This window comes from Musa acuminata, chromosome BXJ3-9 (assembly GCF_036884655.1).
Source record: "Musa acuminata AAA Group cultivar baxijiao chromosome BXJ3-9, Cavendish_Baxijiao_AAA, whole genome shotgun sequence".
In the NCBI taxonomy this organism is placed as follows: domain Eukaryota; kingdom Viridiplantae; phylum Streptophyta; class Magnoliopsida; order Zingiberales; family Musaceae; genus Musa; species Musa acuminata.
Genome location: NC_088357.1, coordinates 14,396,686 through 14,423,334, shown reverse-complemented (window position 1 = coordinate 14,423,334; position 26,649 = coordinate 14,396,686). Strand labels below are relative to the sequence as shown.

The 26,649-nt window shown below is 40.8% G+C and overlaps 5 protein-coding genes across 7 annotated transcripts; 1 reads left to right on the top strand and 4 right to left on the bottom strand.

Moving 5' to 3' along the window:
* Positions 1-757: 757 nt before the first annotated feature.
* Positions 758-4,786, bottom strand: LOC103998443 (uncharacterized). Its single transcript, XM_065168010.1, has one exon. The coding sequence runs from the start codon at positions 3,894-3,896 to the stop codon at positions 954-956; it is 2,943 nt and encodes a 980-aa protein (XP_065024082.1). The 5' UTR covers positions 3,897-4,786; the 3' UTR covers positions 758-953.
* A 4,472-nt stretch (positions 4,787-9,258) lies between these two features.
* On the bottom strand, positions 9,259-10,174 carry LOC135649199 (GPI-anchored protein LLG1-like). Its single transcript, XM_065167373.1, has 3 exons — positions 10,005-10,174; positions 9,851-9,907; positions 9,259-9,654 (listed from the first exon to the last, which is right to left on the bottom strand). Exons 1-3 carry the CDS (start codon positions 10,087-10,089, stop codon positions 9,287-9,289), a joined length of 510 nt encoding a protein of 169 aa, XP_065023445.1. The 5' UTR covers positions 10,090-10,174; the 3' UTR covers positions 9,259-9,286.
* A 933-nt stretch (positions 10,175-11,107) lies between these two features.
* Positions 11,108-15,961, bottom strand: LOC135648675 (CRM-domain containing factor CFM9, mitochondrial-like). Its single transcript, XM_065166564.1, has 5 exons — positions 15,068-15,961; positions 14,910-14,975; positions 13,941-14,217; positions 13,173-13,574; positions 11,108-12,474 (listed from the first exon to the last, which is right to left on the bottom strand). The coding sequence occupies exons 1-5, from the start codon at positions 15,472-15,474 to the stop codon at positions 11,539-11,541; spliced, it is 2,088 nt and encodes a 695-aa protein (XP_065022636.1). The 5' UTR covers positions 15,475-15,961; the 3' UTR covers positions 11,108-11,538.
* LOC135649037 (chaperone protein dnaJ 11, chloroplastic-like) lies at positions 15,854-16,237 on the top strand. Its single transcript, XM_065167134.1, has one exon. The coding sequence runs from the start codon at positions 15,854-15,856 to the stop codon at positions 16,235-16,237; it is 384 nt and encodes a 127-aa protein (XP_065023206.1).
* Positions 16,238-16,400: 163 nt separating this feature from the next.
* Positions 16,401-26,498, bottom strand: LOC135648673 (enhancer of mRNA-decapping protein 4-like). 3 transcript variants are annotated; one of them, XM_065166561.1, is made up of 12 exons: positions 25,558-26,498; positions 23,957-24,006; positions 23,715-23,871; positions 23,310-23,528; positions 22,267-22,395; positions 20,363-21,982; positions 18,349-18,696; positions 18,152-18,271; positions 17,633-17,803; positions 17,347-17,508; positions 17,052-17,195; positions 16,401-16,868 (listed from the first exon to the last, which is right to left on the bottom strand). In XM_065166561.1, exons 1-12 carry the CDS (start codon positions 26,341-26,343, stop codon positions 16,557-16,559), a joined length of 4,218 nt encoding a protein of 1,405 aa, XP_065022633.1. In that variant the 5' UTR covers positions 26,344-26,498; the 3' UTR covers positions 16,401-16,556. The 3 variants fall into 3 exon arrangements, with proteins under 3 accessions (XP_065022633.1, XP_065022634.1, XP_065022635.1); XM_065166562.1 differs by having other exon boundaries at positions 17,052-17,180; XM_065166563.1 differs by having other exon boundaries at positions 17,052-17,177.
* Positions 26,499-26,649: the final 151 nt, after the last annotated feature.

Here is a 26,649-nt window from a genome sequence, read left to right as displayed (position 1 = left end):
ATAATATAATAATTATATATATATATATATATATTAAAAATAATATTTAAAAAGAAATATGAAATATCTATTTGATAAATATTTTTTTTATTTTTAAGTTTTAAAAATAATTTTTTTGTTTGCTGATTTTGACCCTTAAAATATTAAATTTATCTAGAAAATATCAAAAAATTATTACTTAAGGTTTTCAAAAAGAGAAAAAGCTGTGTTTTTCATCTTAGACCGATGCAAATATTCCCTGAAAGTTTCAACTTATTGATAGGCTTTTAATGACTGACTCCCTCATTGGAACTCCTTACAATTTTCCATGTTGTCTAATTGAAACTCCTTACTCCCCTAATTGTTGGGCTTTTAAATGTGATTTCATTTGGACATCTATACCAGCATTAAGGTTGATGTTATCAAAATGCATTTGGGTGATCAACCTTTCTGCTGTTCGTCATTGTTGTTCGAGAAAGCACACTGATGATGCAGCAGCTGAACCAAGAAACTCTAAAATGATCCTCCAGCAAAGCCTTTCTGCTGTTCATGCAGGGGAGAATATTTCAAAAGATTCACAGACTGTCGAGACAAAATGGAATTTCCAGGTTAGCCAAGGCATATATATCTGTTCTCCAATCTGTTCATCGGGCCAAGAATCTCTTCTTCCCCTTTTAGCACACATCAAAACCAGGAATTAAGCCTTAAGTTCTACCGCTTGAGATTTGCAGCGTATATCAACTACATTTACATACAATCAAATACGAAAGACATGGCTGCTCAATGCAGAAACTGATCAAGTTTTTTGTTGTTGTTAGTCATAGATCAAAACTATTATTTTCACTCAATATGAGATGCTAGAAATAGCACATGAACAAAACTGAGAATGGAGGTTGGAAGATCTCACACATCATAATCGAGATGCAGAGGAAGAAGCAAGCCAAAGCAATGAGAAGATACGTATGTTACATCCTTCATATCTTGCTTCTGTATCTGACCAACTTGGCTAATGTTTCCTGAGCAGCCAAAGTCTGAACGTGGTTATGGCCTAGCATCACCGTCCTGATACTGATACAAGTTCTACATAGCTCTTCGCCATTGTCAAAATGCCCTCCCCTCAGCAGCAACTTCGCCCGAGTCTCCAGCAATGTCGCTTTGAGGAGCGTCACATCCTGCCAAACATATTCATCCACCTTCTGATCGGAGTGCAGCCTCTTTTTCCAGCACAAAGATCCTTGGTTCCAATCCTGTATCTGAGATACAAATGATTTCTCCACCTCCTCGAGCACGTTGGTGCACACCTTCAGGAGCTCCAGAGCTGAACTGCACCTTGAGAAGGTCATGAAGGACCGGATTGCTAGAGGAAGTGCCGTCTTTTTTATGAAGAAGACCATGTCAACTGCCTTGAGCTGAACCAGAGGGGGTTCTGATTTAAATCCGAAGATAAGAAACGCTGAAGCCCATAGGTGGTCAAAGTTCGCCGTGGCGTTACCGACCTTCATCATGCCATGCACCGTGGCCATGGCTGGCGGCAGCCCGCCTCTCCTCCTGGCAAACGTTTGGGTGATCGGGTGGAATTGGATCCAGCATCCAGGCTGTCTGGCAGTTCCTTTTGCCAGGCCAAGTTTAACCAGCAGGAGAGCAGATTCCACTTCGATTTTTTGAGCTTGGGGTGGTAAATAACATTTGGAGCCACAGAGGAGGAAAGCAGCAGTGAGACCTTTCCCCCATTGATGAAAGCTTCCTCTTGTGGGTAAATTATTAGAAGCAGCCGCTAGTAATGCTGAAGAAACGGGGGCAGTAGCGAACCATGCACCAGCGAGCACCATCCTTGACGCAAGGCTTCTTCCTTTAGCTCGATCCAGTACCGCAAAGCAGAACACCAATACTTTGATTAGGAATGCATTGTTCCTGCAGAAACCATCCTCGCTACCAACCAAGGGAACAGTACTATCGCTGAGGGAGATCCTGTCGATTGCTTCAAGCAATTCGGATGGTGAAATTGCCAGCTCAGAAAGAAGGGAGCCGATTACCGACAACCCAAAGCTCAACCTTGCCAACCTCTCGTCGAAGTTTTTTAGTACTTCAATCTCCTCGGCCGAGTAGTCCTTCCTTCTGCCTCTAAGGAGGAGGAGAGAATCTGCCAAGGAAAGCAGTGGAAGTTGCATTGGCTCGAAGCTCATTACCTTGGGAAGCCTCGTCGTGATGATCACATGGGTGGCTCCGGTGTTCCTTGGAATCAGATCATGCAGATCTTTTCCTTCCCACCATTCCTTCTCTGTCTCAAGATTGTCGATCACCAGCAAGTAAGGGATATCTCGGAAGAGCTCCCTCTTCACCCTTTGGAATGCATCAAACTCCTGTTCATCGAAGCTCCTTATCCTCCCTCTTTCCTTCTCTCCCTCTGAACTGACATCCAATCCCAAGTTCATTGACAGATTCAGAATGTTCTGCCTGAAGTACCTTGCTTCACCACCAATCCACAGCACCATCTTGTATCTCTGAGCGTACCTGTAGGCAAACTCCAAGGCGAGCTCTGTCTTCCCGATGCCTGAAGCCCCATTGACACAGAACACGTTGGCATTGCCATAACCTTTGTTGCCTCCGCTACGTGATTTCTTGTGCTTCGACCGTTGCTTCTGAAGGCTTCTTCCTTTGCTTGTAAGCTCAATCACTGGTTCTATCCAAGCTTCCAAAGTAGGCTCTTTGCACTTGCTCATTTCCAGACTAATGTACTTCCCGCTTGTTCTAACTGTATCACTCTCCTCATCGGCGAATCCATCACTCGAGCCACCATTCACCAGCGGCTGCTTTGGATGCTCCATCTCATGAACTTCACAACATCCGAAGAAAGTAGCCTCGATCTCCGTCATCTCCTTCTCTCTACCGACAAAATGTCTGTTTCGAGGAAAGGGTAATTCTTCAAAGCCATCGTTTTCCTTGTCTGTGCTACTCTTCCTTGCAAGTTTCGATTTTAGGATCGCGACCGCCTTCGATATGCAGCTTCTCCAGTTGCTATGGTTTGTTTCGAGCTTGAACTCATTGCACTTGGTCAATCCTTCAAATGCTTCCCTACATTCCTTACCCTCCAACCTCCCATCAAGAAGACTTGCGATCTCTGAGAGCTCGGTATCGAACAGAAGCGGAATGAGATTTCTCTTCTGCGCAAAGAACCTGACCTCCTCGACACTCAGAGGATTAAGAAAACTAGATGGTGTCACTGCAATGACACCAAAGGTCGCAGAGCATATGACTCGATCGGCGATCTCATGTCTCTGAGTATCCGAATACTTTTCTCGATCAGCAACAAATGAGGCTATTCCTTGGAGCTCAAGCTCAGACTTGAGCCATTTACAGAAGCGAATGAGATTGTTGTTTTGGCCATGGAATCCGATGTACACATCACAGCTTCGGAGCTTGGCATTGGCCGAAGGAGAGTCCGAGCATTTTGTGAATGAGATCCGAGGGACCGGAAAGGAGAATGAGATACGAGGTGCTGCTGCATCGGAGAACTTGGGCTTTTGGTCGATCTGGTCAGCTAGAGAGCCGTATCTTTCTGATGGAGGAGTGTAGGAAGTGCTTGGGATGTCGTCAGAATGTGAACAGGAGTACGAAACCGGTGATGGGATTGTAGCTGATGGTGTAGTGTTGTTGTTCTCACATGGTAGTTCTAAGGCTCTTGGAGATATATAAGGTGACTGTAATGCTGAAACAAATGCAGAGGATGGTGGAGAAGGTGAATTCAGGTGTGGAGAGATTGATATGGAAGGAGAGATGGGGATAGATGTCTCGCCATTCTCAGATGAAGGCCCTGCTATTTTGATGGTTAACATCTTCGTATTTGGTTCCGTGGGATCTGGGAAAACATCAGGGATCGGAAGGCCTCGAGGAGCTTCAGATGGAATCTGTTCATCCATCAGTGGCCACAGAACTAGATATCGAGTCTTAAATCCGGCAAAAGGAGAATTCAGATTGAAAACACAAAAAAAGAATAGGAATCAACAAATGCTGCATCTAGTCCTTCTTCTCCATTTCGAACATTATCTTACATGGGTTCTCATGGTCTAGAGAATTTGATGAAGAACCAAAAAAGGGAAAGAAACTAAGAAGGAACGACTTACAGAGGGATGTCGATCTCAGTCAGGTACACAGAACTTTGATACTCCTGATGAGAAGACGAGATCAAGTACCCTAGAAGAACAATATCTAGGGAGGAGACATAAACCTGTGACTAGATTACATCTGTCCGCACCTCCTTTCATTATAACACATGCATAGATCTGAAGGTGGAGGCCAAACATAAAGGATAAGTGTACACTTCCCAGTCCAATGGCCGCTGAGAAGTAATAAGGATTTGCAACTGAAAGAAAAGGCGAATCAAGGTCCTCAACATAAATGAAGGGCATAAAAAGGTGCAGCTTCGAAGACACAAAGACCGCACATCTTCCAAGGTGAACGAGATCACGAGCGACTCATCGGAGGATCGCGATGCCAAGGCTCAAAAAGAAGCATACATTTTCGTAAAATCCAATGCCATTCAAGGGGGAAAGCAAAAGTAACAGAGAAACAGGAGTCAGTCATTGCTGTAGTGTTTGCATCACATAAGTTTGAGGGGAGGATGCAGGGACTACGGACTGGGGGCTTTGAATGAATTGTGATGACACACACACAGTCTTTACCTTTGGTTTATGCGTTGGGGATTATCTATTTTACTCTCCTCAAAGAACAAGGTTCTCACAATAACTAAAGAAATGGTTGAAAGGGCATCGGGAGGGGAACCAAAGCTCAGATCCTGTAGGTTATGGGGGATTCAGAGGGTCAGAAGAAGACAAGCAATAATATTGCTGGGAGGATGCTGAGCGCTGTACTCATATGGCAGTGAGCTTTTGCTCTGGTGTTTGGAGCAAAGACTAGTCCAACTGCAACATCAAGGTAGGGAGGGGGGCCTGGCATTCAAATTCACACAGAATCTCTCTCTCTCTCTCTCTCTCTCTCTCTCTCTCTCTCTCTCTCTGGAACTCTGACCATTTTGCAGACATGGCAGTCTGAAGGCAGGCCAAGGCCAACTATTTTGGATGCTGACTCACGCGTTGACCGAGTGATGCAAAGGCCATTTGGCTCTTCAATGCCATGATGAAGCCAAGTAAGCCATGCTGGTGGATTCCCTGACATTTTAATTCGAATAAATAGTATTAGTACCTATAGAAGAAAGAAAGAGAGTTGATGATGTATAACCCAGCCCACTTCTGCTCAGGCCATGAAAGCATTAGGTCTCAGACCACTGGCTCAACTAAAATAATAACTATAAAAGTTTGTCGGCGGCTAAAAAGATATATATATTAAATGGGACTGCAAGGATATATTCGAATCGAAAGACATGCTTTGGAGAGTTGCACCTTGTAGCTGTTTGCTGTGCAATAATCTTTTCTATTCTTCATTGATGAAATTTGAATATTGACAATAAAATCATTTCAGTAGGACAATAATCTTTTTATCTTCTTTTTATCCACAAATTTCATCCTCCAACATGAATGAATATCTCCTGCTCAATGTAATGATCAATTGATCATTCAGTTTCTATGGATGAGGAGGAGGAGCTAATGAATTTGAATATTATTGAGATGATGCCATCCTGTCTGGACTATGACAAGTAATATTATTGTTTCTTGTGACAATGGTCACTCTTTTTTCAGAAGAAGAAAAAAAAATTCTCAATTTTAGTTTCTCAGATGGAGGATCCCAAGATACCCATTTAAATCTCTATGAATTCATCCCAAGTTTCTTTCACATCCCCTCTTCATGTTCCAGTAGGATATGGTCTTCTCTCTAAGCTAAGCCTTCCCCACTTGTTTTCAGCAAATCAGGAGCCAATGAAACAAGTTAGTAGCAGATTCTACCTTTAGTATACCATAGACCAATCTTATTGGCAATTAGTTGCACTAGTGATACACAAATTGAAGTTTTGATCACATATTTGAAACCTGGAATTGAGTGACACACAGCTACTACCTACTTAGCCACTCTAAATTTCCACCATCTTTCTCTCAAATTATTCTTTGGATATATGAAGCCTGGAAAGTTGTGTACAGACTGCACATACTTGCAGAGAAGTAAGAAGCTCAGATTTACCTGGTGTTAGACAAGATGGGATGACTGCTCCTTCTTCTTCTTCGAGTCAACTAAGACCATGTCCCACCAAATCCAGCAAATTATGCTCCCCATCAACTTTATAACGAAACACCTTTCATCTTTATCAACGGCCGGCCAACAAGCAAGCCCCTTTCGAGCCATGAAAGGTCTAATCATGCTTTCACATGTGATCAGCCCAAATATATGCTCTGTTACATGCATCTTTCCAGTTTAGAACAGGCCGCTGGCCAAAGCAGGGGCTTAAAGCCTTGACAGCTATGAGTTATCTGTAGAGGAAGAGTTATTTATCCAACTGTTTCCCTAATAAAAGTTTCCAGTACCATATCATAGTCCAATGGCTTGTGTTGTTTGTGAGGTATCACTAGTATAAACCATTTTGCACAGACCCAGCTTTGCTACCAACCAAATCTTATGGACTCAAACCTACATCGTTGTTTAGTCCCTATATTCCTTAACTAAGTTGAAGGATTGAATCAATTTATTATGTCTTGTATTCATGTAAGATATGATCAAGTTTGGCTGACAGAAGGAAGGAGCTCTCAGTGGTGAGCATGATGACCTCCTGTTCTTTCTCTCACGACATAACTATCAGGGAGAAGCTGTCCTCTAATTGGTATCTTTGTTAGTACTGCCCACACTTGAACCAAACGCCAAAAGTACCAGATGTTTCGGAATCTTCTTCCTGCACTGGGTTTCTACGTCTGACACTAATTGCTGAAGGACCTTGAGCGATTGGAGCCATGTCCATCACAACTAAAAGGTCTTGGAAAACTCAGAACAGCCGAAATGACACAACGCTCGCTATGGAACATGACAAAAGACTCGACCATTACGGTTCTGGTCCTGGTAAACAGCATCATAACCTGTGATGTCAAGTTCAATCGCCGAAGAAATATTTTCAAGGGGACAAGAAAGTGGTGAACTGTTTCAGGACCAGGATATTCTGCAGAAGAGTTCAAAAGGTCTGCAAGGGGCATTTAAATCATCGAACGCTGCTTTTTGTAGTTCCTCTTCGAGCGAGCAGCTTTTGGTACCATATTGGCAGCATCCGACGTATCTATCTACCTCACCTCAAGCATCCATGTGACCAGTGACTGAGTTCCTCCCGAGAGGGACACTGCGTGCACTTGTATGCCGATGCAAGCACCACAACAAAAACAAAAGCTAATAATAACTTGATTGGTTCTCTGCTGTTTGTAGATGCAAGGTCTGCACATTACATACATTGGAACTCATATCATTATCCTATCCTGTGTCTGCAATGCAGACTTTCCTCACATCCACTCTGCCAGTTCATGGCCTGTGAAAACTTTGCATTACAAAGTAGATATAGCATCACCATGTTTCTTTCCATTCGTTATACAAACAACCATCTTTCTTAATGCAGATATACAAACAACCAAGTTCATGAATTGTTGTAGTGAGGTGGATTACAAGGCCCAAATTGATCATTTCCTGACTTCACCCTATAGCTGCCTGCCTCCGATTTGATCATGGAAAGACATGTTGGCTAGCTTGGACCAGAGGCTAAAACAATAGCATTCGACCTATATCGAAGCAACAAGTTGTGTCTTGCCGACACTTTGCAGAAACATGACTGAAATGAAAAAAAATTGGCACTAATGATAGTTAAAAGTTGTCATAAAGCTATTGTGTTTTCAGATATATATATATATATATATATATATATATATATATATATATATATATATATATATATATATCGACACTGTGTGTTTTCATGATGAAGGTGCATTGAATTTGTAATACTCCAGTTTAGTTTTTTACTTTGGATTGAAGAAATATTTGAGAATATTATTATTAATTTGACTTTAGGCATCTTGTGTTGGTGACAAAATTAATGAGTTGGTATGACCTAATATAGGATCAAGTATAAAAGAACTATTCATGGATTTGTTGCCAGAGGACACTTGGGAGTTACAGTTGAGCTAGGCCATATATACACCATGTCATCCTTAAGTGAGTGAGGATGTTCCGATTTAATTTCATATTAAAAAGGTGAATAAAAATTTTATTTAAAATTGATGATTCAATCTCAACAAAACTAATAGATCAATAATCCAATAAAACAAACATAATTTCTTAAATTAATAAAAAGAAGTCCTATATAAACTTGTAAAGAATGTGTACAAAAGAAGTTCCTCAACCATAGGAAGAAAAAGAGAAAAAAAAGAAAGAAGAGTATAGAGTTGAATGTGTCACAGAGATCACAATGGGCTGATGTAAATTGTCCACTAAACCCACTGTATTAGTTTATCCTATAATAATAGTATGTTGAAGAAGCAACTGTTTACTTGTTCAAGAGAAATGCTGAAATTGGTTTAGTTACAATGTGCTGATGAGTCGCAAAAAAGCAAGCAGCACTCCTTTTACTGTTCTACAGTATCATGTTGCTAGAAATCTTACTGTGTTAGCTTCCGATCGATCGGAGCGGGAGAACGTCGATAGCAGTGAGAACAATCAATCAGAGATGGATGCTGATCCCATTATCGAGTCAATTGCTTCTCTCGAGGCAGCACGGGAAGAACATCTGCTATTTCTTGTGCCCATCATATCTGTGATTCCTTTCTCGTAATCTTTTGAGGTGTGTATGGAGCATAATAATTTCAATTAGGTACTGTAGGAAGCATTCATTTTCTTAACATGATTAGGTAGGTTTGTAAGGATTGCTTTCGTAATATGCTGTCTCATTCTAATAATTTGAAATTGAATCAACCAATAAAATAAAATAAAAATTAATATCCAAATGCCCTCCAAAAGATGAATTTTAATAAATGATGAATTAAAGGGATATTTTAGGTAAATTAAAAAAAAAAAAAATAAGTGGTTGTGGTTTGGGAATAAGAACTTTTCTGAATCCAACTATTTTGGTTTCAAATTGGATATGATTTCAGATATTTGAAGAATTTAAAATATAAAATATCATTTTTGACTTTGCAATATATTTTTAGGTTTTGATATCCTACACATTTAATAAAAAAAATATATAGTAATTTCCATCGAGTAATTTGTACTTTAAAAAACCAACCATGGCCAGTCAGTGAATTGATATGAGATGCAAAAAGGAGATGATAGCACCGAAACAACAACGAGTGCAACGCTGCAACGTCAAGAAACATGACTTCTTCCCGGTTTCTCAAGTATGCAGCAGAAACACCAGAACCATTGCACAGATAAGGAGTGTGAGGAGGGAGGCGAGGGTTTGACTCGTGAAATCTGCACTTGCATTGCCATCCTCCGACTCCGGGGGAGTCGCAGGACAAGCCAACCCTTCCTTGCCTTCACGGCATTCGCTGGCAAAGAGCCCAGGTGGGTACTTTCCATAGAGGTTGATGTAGCTGAACATGGTGGAAGCACAGTCATTGGTCTCGTCATTCAACTGATCAGCGAAAGGGCATGCCAATTCCTTGAAAGCTGCACAGCAGAGGTTGGCAGGGTACTGAGGACCCTTGCACTTGCCGGTGATGATTGTGTAGTTCATTCCCTCCAAGTCGATAGGACAACCTAACAGAGTTTCGAGTCAAAAGCAAAAAACATGACATTTCGCAATCACTTGCAGTCAAACACGTTGGTCGATGATAAATATTGTTCCGCCGTGTTGGATGTTAATGTTAATGCATTGTCGTGAAAAAGAATAAGCTTGCTTTAAGAAATCCAAATCATTTTTCACAATCCAAATGAATAGCGGAAGAAATCCTACTCGTTTTCGCCTGCAGCAAACTCCGCCCGGCAGATCCATGCAACTCGAACACGGTATCTATCCAAATCCATATCGAGAACTATAAGCTCAGGAGGAAAAGGAGGAGAACTCAAATCAAACTAAACATTTTCCCAACTTGATTGGGACCCCCCACCTGAGATGAAGGTAGAACCGGCCGCTAATCCCGCCAAATACATGAGAACGGCAGCGAGCAACCAAACGTCTCGACTCGAGTCCATCCCTTCCCTCCTCCTCCTCCACGGCGACCAACGGGAGAAGGGAAGCAAAGGGGAGAGAGAGAGAGAGAGAGAGAGAGAAAGGGAGAGCGTGGCAGAGAGGAAGAAAAGGGCGTTCCTCCGCCGAACGAGGCGGGGATACAGAGCTGGCCACGATCAAACGTAAGACTGCTCGTGGACGAGTATATGCCGAAGTTGAAGGAAGACAATACAACTTTGGAGCGACCAAATCTGAGAGGCCATTCTGAAAACATTGCATACATAACCTCCTCCAAATTAGTTTTTTTTTTTTGGTATTTATCCCTTAAAATTTAAATGTACACGTAAGCAAGCTATCTATATTTCTATTCTTCTAAACCATATTTACCATTACAAGTTTTTGATACAGCATACATATATCAATGCCTAACATGTCTCTCCATTAATATATACATATACATATATACATATCTAAAATATTCTTAATTTTTTATAACAGTAACAATATATATATATATATATATATATATATATATATATATATATTGAATTTAAAAATTATATTTGTTTATCGTAATCAATCGCAATCTTGATTAAGATTTCAAAGTTTTGCAAACCTCAATTCTAATTTCAAAATGCATAAAAAGGTCCACAGAATAGATATATAAAATGAACCAACCGAATAAGATAATAAGATGGCCTACCATAATTAGTTTGTCACAGTGGCATCAGAATAACAGATATCACTTGCATCGCACACCATAAGCCAATCGAAAACCACATGGGCCAGGCTCCGAAAAATAATAATTCAAAAGGGACTCATTTGAATGCCAATATGCATCACAAGTCATTGTCAATATCAAATGGGATCCTTATTGGATATCATGAACAAATGGGAGACTTATTGGATATCATCATGAACATGTTTTCCGACCATGACATATATAGCTTAATGTTTCCCTTCGTTTTTCACAATATGCATCACAAGACAACCAACTCCTGCTGATAATATAAAGGAAAAAAAAAATGTCATCCTGCTCCCTAGCCAGATTTTATCCATCATCCATTGAAAAAAAAGGAAATAATACAGGATAAGATACCATTTTTTTTATACTACAGCTTGAGTTTAAAATGATCCAAACTAAATCAAGTGTTGATCCAGTCTTTAAATTGCGATACATTTCAGTTCACTCCATACATAACCTCATCAAAAGCAGAAATAACAAATATTGCGAGTTCTGTGGATCCACATGCCAGGCAAAGTTCCAACCCCATCCGCTAATGTATTATAATGTAACTGACCAAGAGGCATTAAGTTCAATTAGGATTTGCGTTACCTCAAAATCCTGTAAAAGACCTCCCCAATTTATCCGATAAAAAAATCAGGACCGAGCTCAGCTTCTAGTCTATCTGCCATGTTTTTGGTTTCTGTTTTCCTTTTAGTCTAATTCTGTTCAGTTCAAACAATATTCATTAATCACTGTCCCAACTTTCATCAATCTCTTTCTTCTTAAGTTCGCCCATCCTCCTGCCATTTCCACTATTACTGTCGGAGTCATCGTTGCTGCTGCTGCTGAGATAATCGTAAGCAGTGCCTTTTGTTTCCAACAAATCATGTGTATCCTCATCTTCTGATTCCCAAATCCTATCCTCCGAATCTTCATGCATATCATTTGATGGCCTGGTATCTTCATTTTCTATCCATTTGTTTCGTTCATTGCCTCTTGTTCTGAAAGCTTCCTCCTGCCCAACTCTGTTGTTCCTCTGTCTTCGGTTTGGTAGTCTTTCAAGAGTCTCATCTTCACTATTCTCATCACTTTGAATATCAGCTACAGCATCATCCACTTCATCATCATATTCCCACTCGTCGCCTTCTGAATCCCCAGATATCTCAGGATCACTATTCCACTTTCGTGTCTCTGTAGTCCTTAGTCCACCAGAAGCACCACTTGAACCTCTTCCGTGGCCCCTATTCTCTTCTGAACTTCTGCTACTCCAGTCCGATGCCCTGCTTGGCATACCCATGCCATCTTGACTCCAGTACCTTATTCTGGATGATTCCTCTTTCTCTGCTGCTTCCTCCTCTGCCCACTCCTTGTCTGCTGCATCCTCTATTTCTTGAATAAAGCGGTCAAGCTCCTCCTGGTCACTGTCTTCAGAAGGTACATCGGCAGGCTCATCTTGAGGATCATCAATCTCAGATGGGGATGGCCTGTTCCCACGAAATACATATGGAGTTCCTTGTTTCTCATCGATAGCCCTGAAAAAGGTAGCAGCAACTCTCTGAATGCTAGCCATAGAGATTGGATCCTCCGGATTGACACCCTTTCGGCGAAGCTGCTGCTCAATTTTCTTTATGTTCAACTTTTGAGATTCGAGAGCTTGCTCAAATCTTGCTTTGAATAAGGCCTGACATAAAATAACCAGGACAAGAATAGGCAAATATTGATGTCAAAGGTAGATACTACAGTAAAGTTCATTGTAAATTGTACATATTAAATCACTTGAAGAAAATCAAGCTGCATTGCCAATCCACACTTTATCCTAATCGATGTTAAGCCTTTAAGACACTCAATAAGAGACTTTGTTATCGTGACTGATCTAGTGAGTAATCAAAATACATGCAGAGGAACAAAAGCAGAGATACAATTGAGTAGTAGTCCATAAGCATAAAAGATGGATCAACTACATCCAGCGACCAACACAACTGCAATACTTAGGAAGGATTCTGATAAATACAAACTAATATAAGCAAAGAGAGTTACGAGAGGCAGTGGAACATCATGCAATAAAGAGAATGGTGGGTGGCAAAAAAAAATCGGAAGTATCTACAGATGCAAACACAACCAAGACAGTGGTTTTTTGTTAAATCTGTTCTTGCATGTTATCTCCATTATGCCCTTTCCACTTCAAGCATGAGAGATGAGTTCTTAATTGGTTACTGCAACATATCAGATAATCCATATCAATTTTTGAATTAAAATATAACTGCTTCAAATCCACACATTTCCATCGACCAGTGATCTCTAAAAAGGAGAAAAATGATGTATTATCAAAATAGGAGCAATTGCAGCATATATAACTAATGTGTTGGAAATAAAACGAACCTTCCTTTTGGTCAGGGTGTTGACTGGTATCAGATTCTTTGGTTGTCGGTAATTCCTTCCACGAAACATGATAATAGTTTTGACATTGTGTATATTAACCACGATGCCACCACTTAATCTTGCAAGCATGGTTGCCATTTCTTTAATTTTTTCCTTGGGAAAGTTGTCACAGCAAACTTGTACGGTCTCATGGAACTTCCAGTGGAGATGCATGTTTTGAACCACACCTCCAAATACTCCACGAACTCCAACAGGTACATAGTTCCTATTTCTAAAGCCAATCTTCTTATAAGCCTGGAGCTGTTCTGGTGTAAGAACCTCAGGATCATGGCGAGGGGTTGGTAGCTCTGGCAATTCATATTTCTTGAGTTTCTGTAGAAGCAAAGCCACCTTTTTCTTGGCCTAGACAAAAACTTACAGATATTGTCAGTCAACTGGCCACAAACATAACGTTAAGCATAATACACTGATCATGTAAACGAAAGCACCACCCACAGAAGAGGCAGTTATAATATCTACATGGGTCTTTCAACAAAATAAGTGGAGCATTCAAATGTAAACAACATGTTTTTAAATCGCTTAGTACAATAAAAGTACATTCCAATTTAGAATAAAACCCATCAAAAGTATAATCAATACTTACCAAGTAGGAGATTGACATAGCCATATACAACACAATAATATTTTAGAAAAAATAAACCAAAATAAAGACCACTAGTTAGTGGAGAAGGAAAGCAAAAAAAAAAAAAAAGTTTCCATAATGCTTACTCTACGTAAGTTGTATATTATCCGCTCCTCTTCTGTCATTAATTTCTTTCTAATTTTTTTTGCACGTCTGATCTCCCTTAGAGTTTTCCCTGTTTCTCTCCGCATTCTCTTCTCCACCTTGCTCCGCATACTCCTTCCTTTTGTTGTTGACATAAACCGGCACGCACAAGTTGAAATGAAGTGGGAGATGGAAGTGGAGTTCAATTTTCTCATGGACATTAATCGAAATTCATTATTCGACCATGTTTTCAAATATATATCTCCAAACAGGTAATTCCTGCCAAAGATACAAAAACAGACAACAGAGAGAAAAAAAAAGGATTATTAGAAACTGTATTTCCATATAAGACAGACTACTTTGAAATCATGATATAAAGGTACTTATCCACCTCTTTTCTAGGAGAGAAACACTCTTTAAGCAGTGGTAATATAAGCTTTCTATGAGCTCACATGTTGAAGATCAACATTATTCAACAAAACCCATTGGGGTCTCTTTATTGCAAATTTACACACAGAAAGATTTTTCTTTGGACAATTAAGCATGAAAAAAGAAAAAAAAAAAAGAAAACATAGCCATACATCACACAAGGCTATGTGATGCCAGATGTTAAAAATGGATCATGATCAACAATCAGCACAAAAAACAGAAAAAAATCAAAAGATAATACTAGTCAAAAAGACAAATATCAGATAATACTCCAGGTGTATTCTACCCCCTCATTTTTCTCCTAGGAAACCGGTACAACAAGTTTGCTAGAGTCTCTTAAGTATTTAATGTGCGACAATTAAAGATATTAACATGTCGAACAACAGTTTCATAAGCCAAGAACAATCAGTGTCAGCTCTTTGTTTGTTCATCCATAACAAGAGAAGTATGAGGAGATTGGCAATTACTATAACTTGTCGACCAAGAAATCAAAAGGACGAAGTGTTGACTAAATTCTGCAACACAAAAAAAAAGGAATCTACCTTGAATCCGCCTTTCCCGAGATTTCATCACGGTGCCTCCGACAATGCTGATGCCTCCATCGAGACCTGCAAATATATTCCCCAATCATCCAACACGTTTCATCTACGCTAAAAAGGGCATTCTCACAAGAGATCAAATATTTCTGACAGTGACGGACAGAGTCGAATCAGCCGAAGGCAACGAGGGGTTCAGGGATTCCGAGAATTCTTGGAAACGGTAGACGACGGGATCGGTATCGGGAATAGCAACTGGAAGATGATCGAAGAGCACGGCAGCGGCGGCATTCTTTAGCGAGACGCTGCCGCTGACGCTGGCACCGATACTGCCGTCAGTCGACGAGGAGAACCGCCGGGATCGGAGGAGGAAGCGGCTGAGGAGCGGAGCGGCGGAACGCTGCATCGCCGCCGTCTCGTTCTTGGCTCGACTTATTTGGTCGAGGGCTGCGAAACCCTCCCCTAAACCCCGAGGAGAGCGACGCACGGGCAGCGAGGCCAAATTAACCTGACCCTGACCAGACCTGAAGTCGTTACCAAATTGACCTGACTCGGACCCGATCGTCGTCATTTGACCGGCTCATATGGATTTGTCTAATCCTTCGCACCGCCTTCAGATGGTGAACTTAATTCGCATCAGGAAAAATCTACTCCATTTCTTTATTATGGAGTCACGTCACGAAATATAGAATGGAATAATTCTGTCGAGGAGGAGGCCGTCTTGCCGACTCCAAATGGCACATCTTACATCAATCTGATATAATTACGAGTAATTCCTGTGCATGATTATTTGAATCGCTTTATGCCTTTTTCTTCCACCTGTAAACTCACTCTTATAATTAGACCCCAAGAGAGAGAGAGAGAGAGGAGCGAGGCCCATTTGTTCCTATTGAAGCCCCACGCCGACTCTACCCCCATCGCCTCGTCGCCAAGGAAGAAGAGCCGCAAATATGGCAATGTCTGGAGGCCTAAACTTCGCTGTACTCCCCCCTCCTGTCTGCATCTCCGTCCGGCCTAGGTCGGTAGTGGCTTTGGCGGCGGCGGAAGGGACGCCGGAGACGGCGGAGAGGAGGGCGAGGAGCCTGTACCAGGTGCTGAGGGTCCGAGAGACGGCGACGGCGGGGGAGATCAAGGCGGCGTACCGGTCCATGGCGAAGCGATTCCACCCGGACGTGACTGCGGGCCGGGGAGGGGACGACTTCGTGGAGATCCGCCGCGCGTACGAGGCGCTGTCGGACCCGGCGGCGAGGGCGCGGTACGACTTATCGATCGGGAGGTGGCGCCAGGGGGCGTGCGGCCTCTCAGGGAGGTGGGAGACGGACCAGTGTTGGTAACCGCTGTTGCATCGAGGAGTCGACACCTTGTTGCTCTTCAATAAAAACTAGGATAAACGGTACTGATGACGGCTGATTTCGTCATCATAACAAAACCACCAAAAGAACCGACTCGAAGTCACACATCTTCTGGGATTATAATTGTGCATTAGGAACCTAAAAATGAAGCAGAAGAAACACAATGAATGGCTGGACCATTTATAATCTACACAGTACATGGCCCTTCCATGGGCCAATATCGTCAAGCATCTCTCTCTTCTTTTATCTTCTGTACATGACCCTAACAGATGAACAGATGATGGTGGGTCAAAGAAAGAGATCACTTACAGGTCGTGAGTACAGAATTTATAACATGCATCAACAGACGGACGCTGGCTGCTTCAGAGGCACTGGATGTTGGAAATGCCATTTGGTGGCCCAACATGTTGTAGACTTGCTCAAATATTGGCCTTACATGCTGCGCGATCATCGGGTCAGCCGGGTTGATTGCAACGGCAACGTCTGTCATCCAGCTGACTTTTCTCGATGTCTCATGACCGATATCACATGCTAGTTGCTGCACAAGTGCTAAAAGGACTCCTTGACTCAAAGGGAGCGGCTGCCCCGTGGAACAAATCACCCGCAAATCAACCTACAAGATAACGCGAGCATGAGCAAAGAAAAGAGGATAAGAAGCGGGGATAGTTGAGACAGAAAATAACAACATTAGAGAAATGAGAAATTTCGATCGATAAGAAATGCTGAGGCAGAAGAAAAAAAAAACAAGGTCCAAATTGAACCATCTCCATAATTGAGTTTTGTATAAGGCCAGTACCTGTGTGCATAGCCAAGATACGATCGACACATCACTTCTTTGAAGTGCCATCGTGAATGCCTCCTCGTACTTCCGCTCGGATATCAATCTCGACAGCTCCTTTGTTGGATCTAGTGGTACCCCCACCTGCTGGACAGATAAGGCCTGATGTGGGTCAATTTCAAGTATCTTTGAGTCAAGCAGACTTCCAAGAAACACAGCGATCTAAGTACAACTACAGAGGAGGATGATTTACAACACAAATATAAGTCTCAATGTAAGAATTACTAAATGGAACCTGGAATTGATGTTTTACCATCTCAGGAAGGCCAACCGAAGGGCCATTTGCTTGCTGCACAGCAAGAGGATCTAATGCCTTTGTGTTTCCTGCAGCAAAAAGCCCCAAAAGCTTGCGCTGACCATCAATTAATTCAGTGGTGAGATTTTGGGTAATTGATGAAGCAGAATTGATTGCGTCCTGCATATAGGAATAAACAATTTACTGCAAAGAAAATGATTTACATTGCAGATAATGAATATCACACCATAGCAAAGGATGCATCAGATCATAACAATGAAGCCAAAGATTGTAAAGCACTTACCCTCAAAGTAAGTGCTAATGAACTATTTGCCACCTCAAGCTGCTGCAGAGCAGCAGCAGTGTGTTCACTCATTCCCTTCTTGAATACATTTCCCACTTGCTCAGACATTGTTTTACAAGAGTGCTCAAATGCCGGAACCACTGATGATTCCAAACAAGACCTCAAGGCATCCTGCATTCAAGTAAGAGACACAAGTTGTCAGAACAAAAAGGATTCTGCAGACAGATAAGGTTGGCACCAAATATTCAGAAAGAACAAAAAAGATCAGTACCAAATTAAATAACAAACAACATGTATCCTATCAGTAACCTATTCTTTGTGTTGTCTTAACATCAACATATGAGGACCACATATTTATTAAACAGCAACACTGAGAGTACCTACAGCTTGCGGGTAGGTTAGATAAGAGCCTCTCTATATGAAAAGAATGAAACAATGTTTTTCATCAGAAAGATTACTAATTTGATGCAGCATTAAGAGGTCAACCATAGGAAAAGCTTTGTTGGCAATCTTTCATACCTCAAGAACTTGCTTCCCAGAAGTTTGGAACTGCGTTTGGATTTGTCTTGCAACTGTAGCTTCAAGTTTAGAACTGATGGACTTCTCCAACTGGTTCACTGATTTATCACCAACACCCTTCTGAGATGAGAACATGACATGTTAGATAAATGCAACAGATTTTAGCCAAAATGATAACCACAAAGTCAAACAAAAACCTGAAATGACTCTGCAATAGCTGAAGAAATAATAGGTGTAATTGCACGCGCAACAGTTGACCCTATTACAGAAAGTTCTTTCTTCGCTGCCTTCTCTAAAATGGTTGGCAAGTCCTTGTTCACATGGTTGGTTATTAGATTTGTCATCTGCTGGACACGGTCCTTCTCAAACTTCTCATATTTGGCATTTTCTTCTTGGATACGGGCCCACACAGCCTCTAAATTGGCCTTGATGATCTTCTCCATGCTCCGACTTAATGTGGTCTCCACCCTCTTGCCTTCCTTTGCTACTGATGCAGACACCATTAGACTCATCTGCTTTTGCATTTCCTTTTGCATACTTATAATCTGCAAAGAACCCATCAATTAAGTTGACGACTACACGATAAATGCAAAAGGTGTGGAAGTGAAAAATGCAAACAGCAAAAACAGTCTCTCTAAGTTTGTCCAATAATAGAAAATGGCATTCTTTCTTAGGTTTTAGCAAGCAAAAATCTGATTGTTAGATATCAGTTGGAAGAGAAACTTTAATAGTATTAATAAGTTCGACAGTAGGAATATGCATAGGGTATCAGTTCAGTTTTTTAGAGTAAGCCTATACCTAGAAGATGGATACATAGGCTACAAGCCTACAAAAAGAGTTGCTTCTAGAATTGGCCGCTTAGAACTACATAGTCAAGTGCATGGCACCATGCCGCTAAATTATATTATGATACCAACTCTCAGTCACCTTCAACAATCAACCAAACTTAATAGAGAAGAAGATATATTGAAGTACTGTTAACAAGTATATCCATGTACTATGTCCTCTTCAGGAATTCATGCCTCTGTACTTAATTCTTCATTATCACAACCTTCCAGTAAAAATATGAACTCTATTGGCAGTATCACATATAACTCCTACATATTTTTCAGTAACATTAAACTAAGAAAAACAACAAATTCCAACAAATAAAACCCTTACGCATATTTTTACTGAAGTATGAAGATTGCAACTTCTTATAGCATTATAAACAAGGTATTAAATTCTTAAACACGTGTTCTATGGAAGCACTCCTCAATGAATTAAAACAGTAAACTGCTAAATGGCAATCGACTTGTGTGTCACAGACACAAAACACATTATCCAACAAATGGAGTGCATAGACCAATAGCTTATGAGATAGCAGATGTTAAAAACTAATATGGAACTGTCAATAACCCTTAAAATGAAAGCAAAGAATAATTTACTGGTTGTGCTCTACATACAAATGACAGTTTTAGCACACAAGAACCTAAACCTAAGTTCTCAATGAAGAGGGAGGGAGGGGAAGATCTCAAGATTGATGCCCCAAGTATCATGGTGGCACTGCTTACTATACACTCAGTACTCAGCTGATAATACATATCGGCAAGGATAATAAAATATTCAAACGATCAGGTCAATTTCAGGGACTGATTCAATGCTTCGGAATTTCAGAATGGAAAATGGAGAGGACCGGGTTGGATCAGCAAGCCCAAATTGCTGGACATGCATTTTGACTGAACAGTAATTAAAAAAATTAAAATATAAATCAAATATAGTATACTCGTCCAATCTACTTCTCGACAGCATACAGTTCCAGTCAATCAGTTGGTGAGAATTTGGTCGGGCACAGTTCAGTGGAGGCATTGTTGAGGCCATGAAGACCACATACTCAAGCACATCCTCAACAGCCAGAATCAGATAAAGATACTACTAGGAATTGACCAATCTGAAGTAAGCCAATTTTGTCAAGTGCGGCCATTCCTTGACCTTGATCCGTCAAGCCGAAGAAGCAAATATGCTCAAATTGGCCATTGCCAATCTGCTTCGTTTCTGGACTCATCTAAACAATTTTGATATAACACATAAATATCAGCCAATTAATGCGAGAACAGGAAATACAAACGCAGACCAGCACATCAATCCCTATCGAGAAAAATCTCCAAACAAACAGTATCAGACACATTTAAATGAGAAGAAACATCTTAAAAAATGAAATAAAACTTTCACCTGGTTCACAGTTTCCTGCAGAGCAGGAATTTCAGAAAAAGCAGCATCAGCTAGAGGAGCACCTGTACTGCTCCCTGGTTCGTTAAAAGATTCGGTAGAATTAAAAGGGCTTGATGAAGGTGATGAAGGGCTGAATCTTTGGGAAGTCTTTTCTATTTGTTTCTTCCCACTGGCAGCTAAAGGAGATTGAGATGCTGCAATTACAGCAGATCCTGTCACCTCTTCTGTTGTATTTTTCACGCCATCTCGAATTTTTGCCTCAAAAGTGCTTGGTAGATGTTTCTTTGACTGGGAAATTGCATTGTCCTCACCTGGGCGAGTTTCTTCCAGAGTTCCTTTTACAGTAGAGCACTCATTTTCCATCCTAAAGTCGGCTATTGAAATCTGGGGGGAGATTTCCTTATCCTCAGCAGCAAAATCTTCAGGCACTTTCTGCGAATCAAATTCCTGCAGACCTGGTTTATCCTCACCCACTACTTTTACTTCCAGTTCAGCACATTCTATGTCATCACAAGTGGTCATATCTTGAGCCTTCACTTCCTTGATGGATCTTTTATTGGCATGGCTGCTTTCTGAAGAAGATATAGCACCTGACAAAATTTCTGCAGGGGTTACCAGGTGAGTTGAGTTGCCACCAAGCTTAAACATCAAACGAGGATTAGATAACATGGAGAGATCATTCTGTCCAGCTTTAGATTCATCCTTCAGTGTGCTTCCTTCTGTCATAGGAACATCAAGTGCACTTTCAATGAAAGAATCCACTCTCCTGTCAACTGAATACTCTGAAATTGACTGATCCATTTCACAGCCACCAATTGATGGTGCATCCTCAGATTTTTCAGGGCTCTTCAGGTCAGGTAAAGTTCCTGCAAAATCCGCACTCAGAGCTGGAGGAACTGGTGTAACATGCAATGCATCAACATCTACACTCGGAGCTGGAGGAGCACTGGGCTGAACTTCAAAACTTGATTCAGACAACTCAAGGGTACTGGTGCCTACAGTAGAAACTTTTGTTACAGCTTGTGAAGCTGCAGGTGCCCTGTCAATGCTGCTATTGGTAAGATGGGTTTTTGGTGAAGTATTTTCTGTAGAAAAATCATTGACAGAAAATCCACAGGATGGCTCTGGAACAGCGAGTCCTTCCATACCACGTGTCTCAACAACATGAGATAAATGATCCCTTTCCAACCCAGCACTAGCAGTTGGTGGTGGTAGACATTGAATTAAATCCAGAGCATACTGCTGTATAGCCTGTGTCTGGACACAGTAGACTTGGACCACCTGTTCTCCATCAGGAAGGCAATCATGTGTTCCAGTAAGACTCAAAATAGGCATTGCAACGGTAAAGTCTGCTATATAATCCATGCGTGTAGAAGAAGGATATGGACCATAGTCAACATGCACTGCATAAATAGCATTCTTCTTTGCATTGGCAATAACAATAAGGCTTGGTTGAGGCAAAACTACTATTTGATTGAAAAATGCCTCTTCAGTACGAGATTCTAAGGAACTTCTCAAGTCCAAGGTCTGAGTGCACCGCCATGATTCAGAATCGGTCGGCAATAGCCAACCTTCTTCACCAGCAGAAGCCCAAATTTTCACTTCTCGGCTCAAAGGCCCCTGCAACATAACATTATACAGTTCAAAATGTCATAATAAAGGAAGGCATCAAAGAAGAAAGGATGTTATTAATGAAAGGAGGGTGGAATAAAGAATAAGACATTACTCATGACATTGAAATGCATTAAAAGCCAATAAACTAAAATTAGGATCATCATCAATACATTCAGAAGCACATCATATGAATTTGGCATAAAGGATAACATCTGAGAAATAAAAAAATATTCATGCAAAAGAAAATCTGTGGCAAAATGCAACTTAAAAGAAGGTTAAAGCATGCATACTGCTGTAATGAGATTGATGTGATCAGGGCAATGAGGTGATGTCATGAATGCCACTGAGTTAACAGGATGACCATCATGTGGCTTGAACATGGCAAGGGGCACTACTTTACGATCATCCCAGATCATAACCTGTAGCAGAATCAGATAACCAAATCATCAAACAAATATACCATAAATAAAAACAAGATTCTAGAACACCATAAGTATTAAATGATATATTAACATAAATATTAATGCTTCATAAACAAATAAACACCTCATACTTCTCTACACAGAAGAATTCAAAAAGAAACAAAAGTTTTAAGTTGGCTTTAAGTCCAGTAATATGTGTCTGTCATCATAAAATAATAACATTTGACAACAAGGCAATTAAAGGAAAATGTTAATAAATAAGAGTAGAATTTCTTGTGTTTTTTATACATCAGAATGAAAGGCAATATGTTTTCCTTTTTACATCTTCCTGTCAGAAAAAGACAGCATCCATCTGGGTGAAGTTTGAGGATACTCGGGTTTCATAGAAATACTTTGCTCTATACAGGCAGTGAAATTCTATTCAATTCACCAAGTATATAGCATTAAAATGGAGAAAATATCAAATGATTTCCCGAGGAAAATGTTTCATAACATGTACACTGGATTATCAATATCAAAGAACTAAAAACAGCTGGACATCAGCATCTTAGTAGAGCAAGAGCAACCACTGATGCAAGAACACTGATGTGTTTACTAAACATATGCTGTCAATGATAAAAAAGAATTTGAAAGAGTTGGCACATCGAATACAGACATGAGAAAGAGGCCCTTGCCAACACTAGCTGGCCGATTCTCTCCTGCAAGAAAGACACCACAAGATTTCTGATTTTTCTTATAACATGCATATGCATACCTCACAAGTTAGAATAATGCATTGCTTTTTGGTGTCAAAACAAGCCATTGCAGGTTAGACAACCATATGAAATATTTACTTAATGAATACATGTTCACCACATAAAAAATGGAATAATTTTTAATAATCAAGCAGTTAAATAGGCATGAGTACAAACTGTTCCATCTTTTGATGCTGATACTAAACGAGTGATCATCCACTGGGATATGGACAGATCTGTCACTTCTCCATCATGTTTACCAGTAATTTGCACTCCATCAATCAACTTCTCAACATGGCATTTGAGAGGTTCCTCTGCTAAAAATTCTTTTCCTCTTCCAACTTTATTTATGTCAATTTTCAAGACCCAATTTCCAACTCCAACAAACAATATTTCCTGCAAAAAGTAAAATGGAAAATTGAACTATGAGCTTCATAGAAAACACCAACAAGTAACATAATAGGACTATCAGAAGTACCAAACCATGGATCCTTATATCAATAAATCAAAAGGTACCAGAAATGTACTTTGTAAATACAGTTAGGCCAAAGGAGTTCATGCATACATAAAAGGTCACTTTACTTGTTTGTGGGAATGCCAACATATTCGTGGATGATGTGATTCTCCCTGTCCTACAATCTGAATAGCCATTATGATTTTTCCTGTTATCTGCGGCTTGTTTTCCTCATCAGGCGCTTCATTGATCTTCCACACGAATATTCTCCCATCAATACTTGCACTGCAATGAACAAACGAGTAGGATGTCAAAGCAACAGGAAGAACAACAAAAGGCGTACAATAAAATCAAATAGTAGCAAAAGTACCTGGCTAAGAAGTGCACATCTTCAGCAAAGAAAGCCATGTCAGTGACCCTCTAGAGAAATGCAACTTTAATTAATACAAAAATGTCAACAAATACATAAAAGAACAGACTGTGACAAAGAGAGCTTCAGATTGTGCTTCAAAAGTGTCACAGGAACTCAGGAAGAAAGGAACATCTTGGCTTATTGTAAAATTACAACTAAGTATAAAGAGAGAACCTATAGTAGTTTCTCCCTAATAGAGAAGTGTCAAAATTGACTATGAATAATAAATGATAACAAAGAATCTGTACTTAAACATCAGTAGATTAAAAAAGATTCATATTTGCAAACCATATTGTGTTGTTACATTAATGGGCACATGTCAAAACTCAAAATATTATGCAAAAAAAAAAGAATAATATACAACAATTAGAACATAAGCAAAGTATGATTATTATAGTCATGAATGGCAAAATCATTATTGGCAAAATCAGGTACATTCAATCTACATGAATTTACCAATTAACATTTTTCTTAAAAACAAAACTCCAAACAAACGAATCTCCAAGAAAACAAAACCTACAATGCACTTAATCATTTAAATGTTTTCATTTCGTTAATTGTAACATAATCTTTCTTCCAATTTCCCACTAACAAAATAGAATCTGCAGATATCTAACTACAACAAACAAATAATTGAAAACCAGAACACCATTTGTTAAGTTCCATAAGTAATAATGAGGCATACTAGCACCTACAGTTCAATAAACCCCAAAAAAAAACAAAGTTTAATTATATCAAACCAGAGTATAACTCCAGAGTGATCTATAACATTATCATATGAAGAGCAAACCTACTGATGTCATGAACAAAAGTTGACAAAATGAACTGCTTGTTTATATAACATGCTCAACATCTGAAGAACTTTGAGGGATCCAGTTGTGGTTTTTCCATTTGTTAATTGAATCAGAAAAAGTATGTACTTTCCTCAAGTAACTAAGATAGCATCAATAAACTAACATCAAGCACAATAAAACCAACAGCAACATCCATCTTGGTAACCATCTTCCACGAAGATGAAGGTCAAAGCCTATACACCATACTTTCATTAACTGGGGGGTAGTAAAAATTATTTAAGATCGAAAAACAAAATGTAAGATTTACTTTGGATCCAATGCATAAATGACTTGCCACTTGGCAGCCAAAACTAGTTTATGTTAGAAATCTGCAATGGTTAACAAATTAAGCTCCTTAGGTATCAGCAACTTTTTGTACCTCCAAAAACCCAGCTCAATCAGCTTGTTAAGAAGCAACCAGTAGTTAAGAGTAACATCATCGGCATCAAATGCTACATAACATCCCAAAGTTATTTACAGCTGAGAGTCCTGGGCTAAACAAATACTAAATAACAATTCGCCCTATAGGCAACAATGTGAAAGCTACATCGAAAAAGAACAAAATATCCAAAGAAGTCACTCCAGTCACATAAACATAAATCCTACAACCGTCATATTGTCTTAATAGAGAAATAAACAAGACAGAACATACACTTAGGTCAAAGAAATTCGTCAATGAAACACAGAAAAGCTTAAAAATCTAACTGCCATTTCTAAATATCGAACCTGAGAATGCCCCTTGAGCAATGATCTCAGAGCTGTGTTGATATTGAGCACCCGGATAGCACCAAGCTTAAGGCCATAGCATATATAGTTCCGGTTGACCGCGATCTGGCGGCCCAAAACAAGCCCAGGGTCCGAGATATATTTGGTGATCGGCGTTACCTCGAGCTGTGGCGGCTGCAACTCTCCCGGTAGTCTCAAATCCACATCGTAGACCACCCTTTCTCCGGAACCAAGAAGCCGTCCTCTTGGCAACTTATTGCTTGGCATCCTCACCGGTGTTGGCTGAACCAGAGCCGCTGGCGGAGCCGACGGAACGGGATGGAGAATGGCGGTCGCGGTTGCGGAAGGGGACAGGAAGTCCGATGGCGTGGAGGAAGGGAGCGGCAACGAAACGGGGGATTCCAGGTGGGCAGGAGGATTCAGGAGGGCCATGAGGCGAGCGCCGGGATTGGAGTTGGGGCTAGGACTAGGGTTAGGTGTGGGATTAGGATTGGTGAGCTGGGGAGAGGCGGCGGTGGGGGAATAAATGGCGGGGGGACGGTGGAGGGGCTCCTGCGGATAGTGGAGGAAGGGGTGGTGGTGGAACGGCGGGGTGGCCGGTGGGTAGGAGAATGCCCCAGGGAGAGGCGGTGTGGGGTACGATGACGGAGGCGCGGGGTAGGCGGAAGGAAGATGGAAAGGCGGCCGGGGGTTGGAGCCGGGGCTAGGGCCGGCGTTGGGGGGCTTGAAGACCGCCTGCGCCTCGTAATTTCCCGACGTGTTGGGACTCCCGGCGGGAGACGCCATCAACGTTGGCGGAAGAAGGCGACGGAAAGACTAGGGTTTGGTCTATCGTACGCCGAGGTGGGGGGAGCGGCGTACGTTAACGGAGATCTCAGCGGGGGAGGAGGCTCGAGATTGGAGAAGACGAGGGGCCAAAAAGGAATGAACCTTTTGTACTCTTTGGTGCCTAAAAAGTTTTTAAGATAGAGAGATTATTTCTTCTAATGGTTTCCGCTAAGAGAGTCAGCAAGCGAATGAATAGACCCAATGTCAAACGAGCTGGTCCAATATCGATAACTAAGTCCGAGTCTGTTCTTGTCCTGTCGGTTA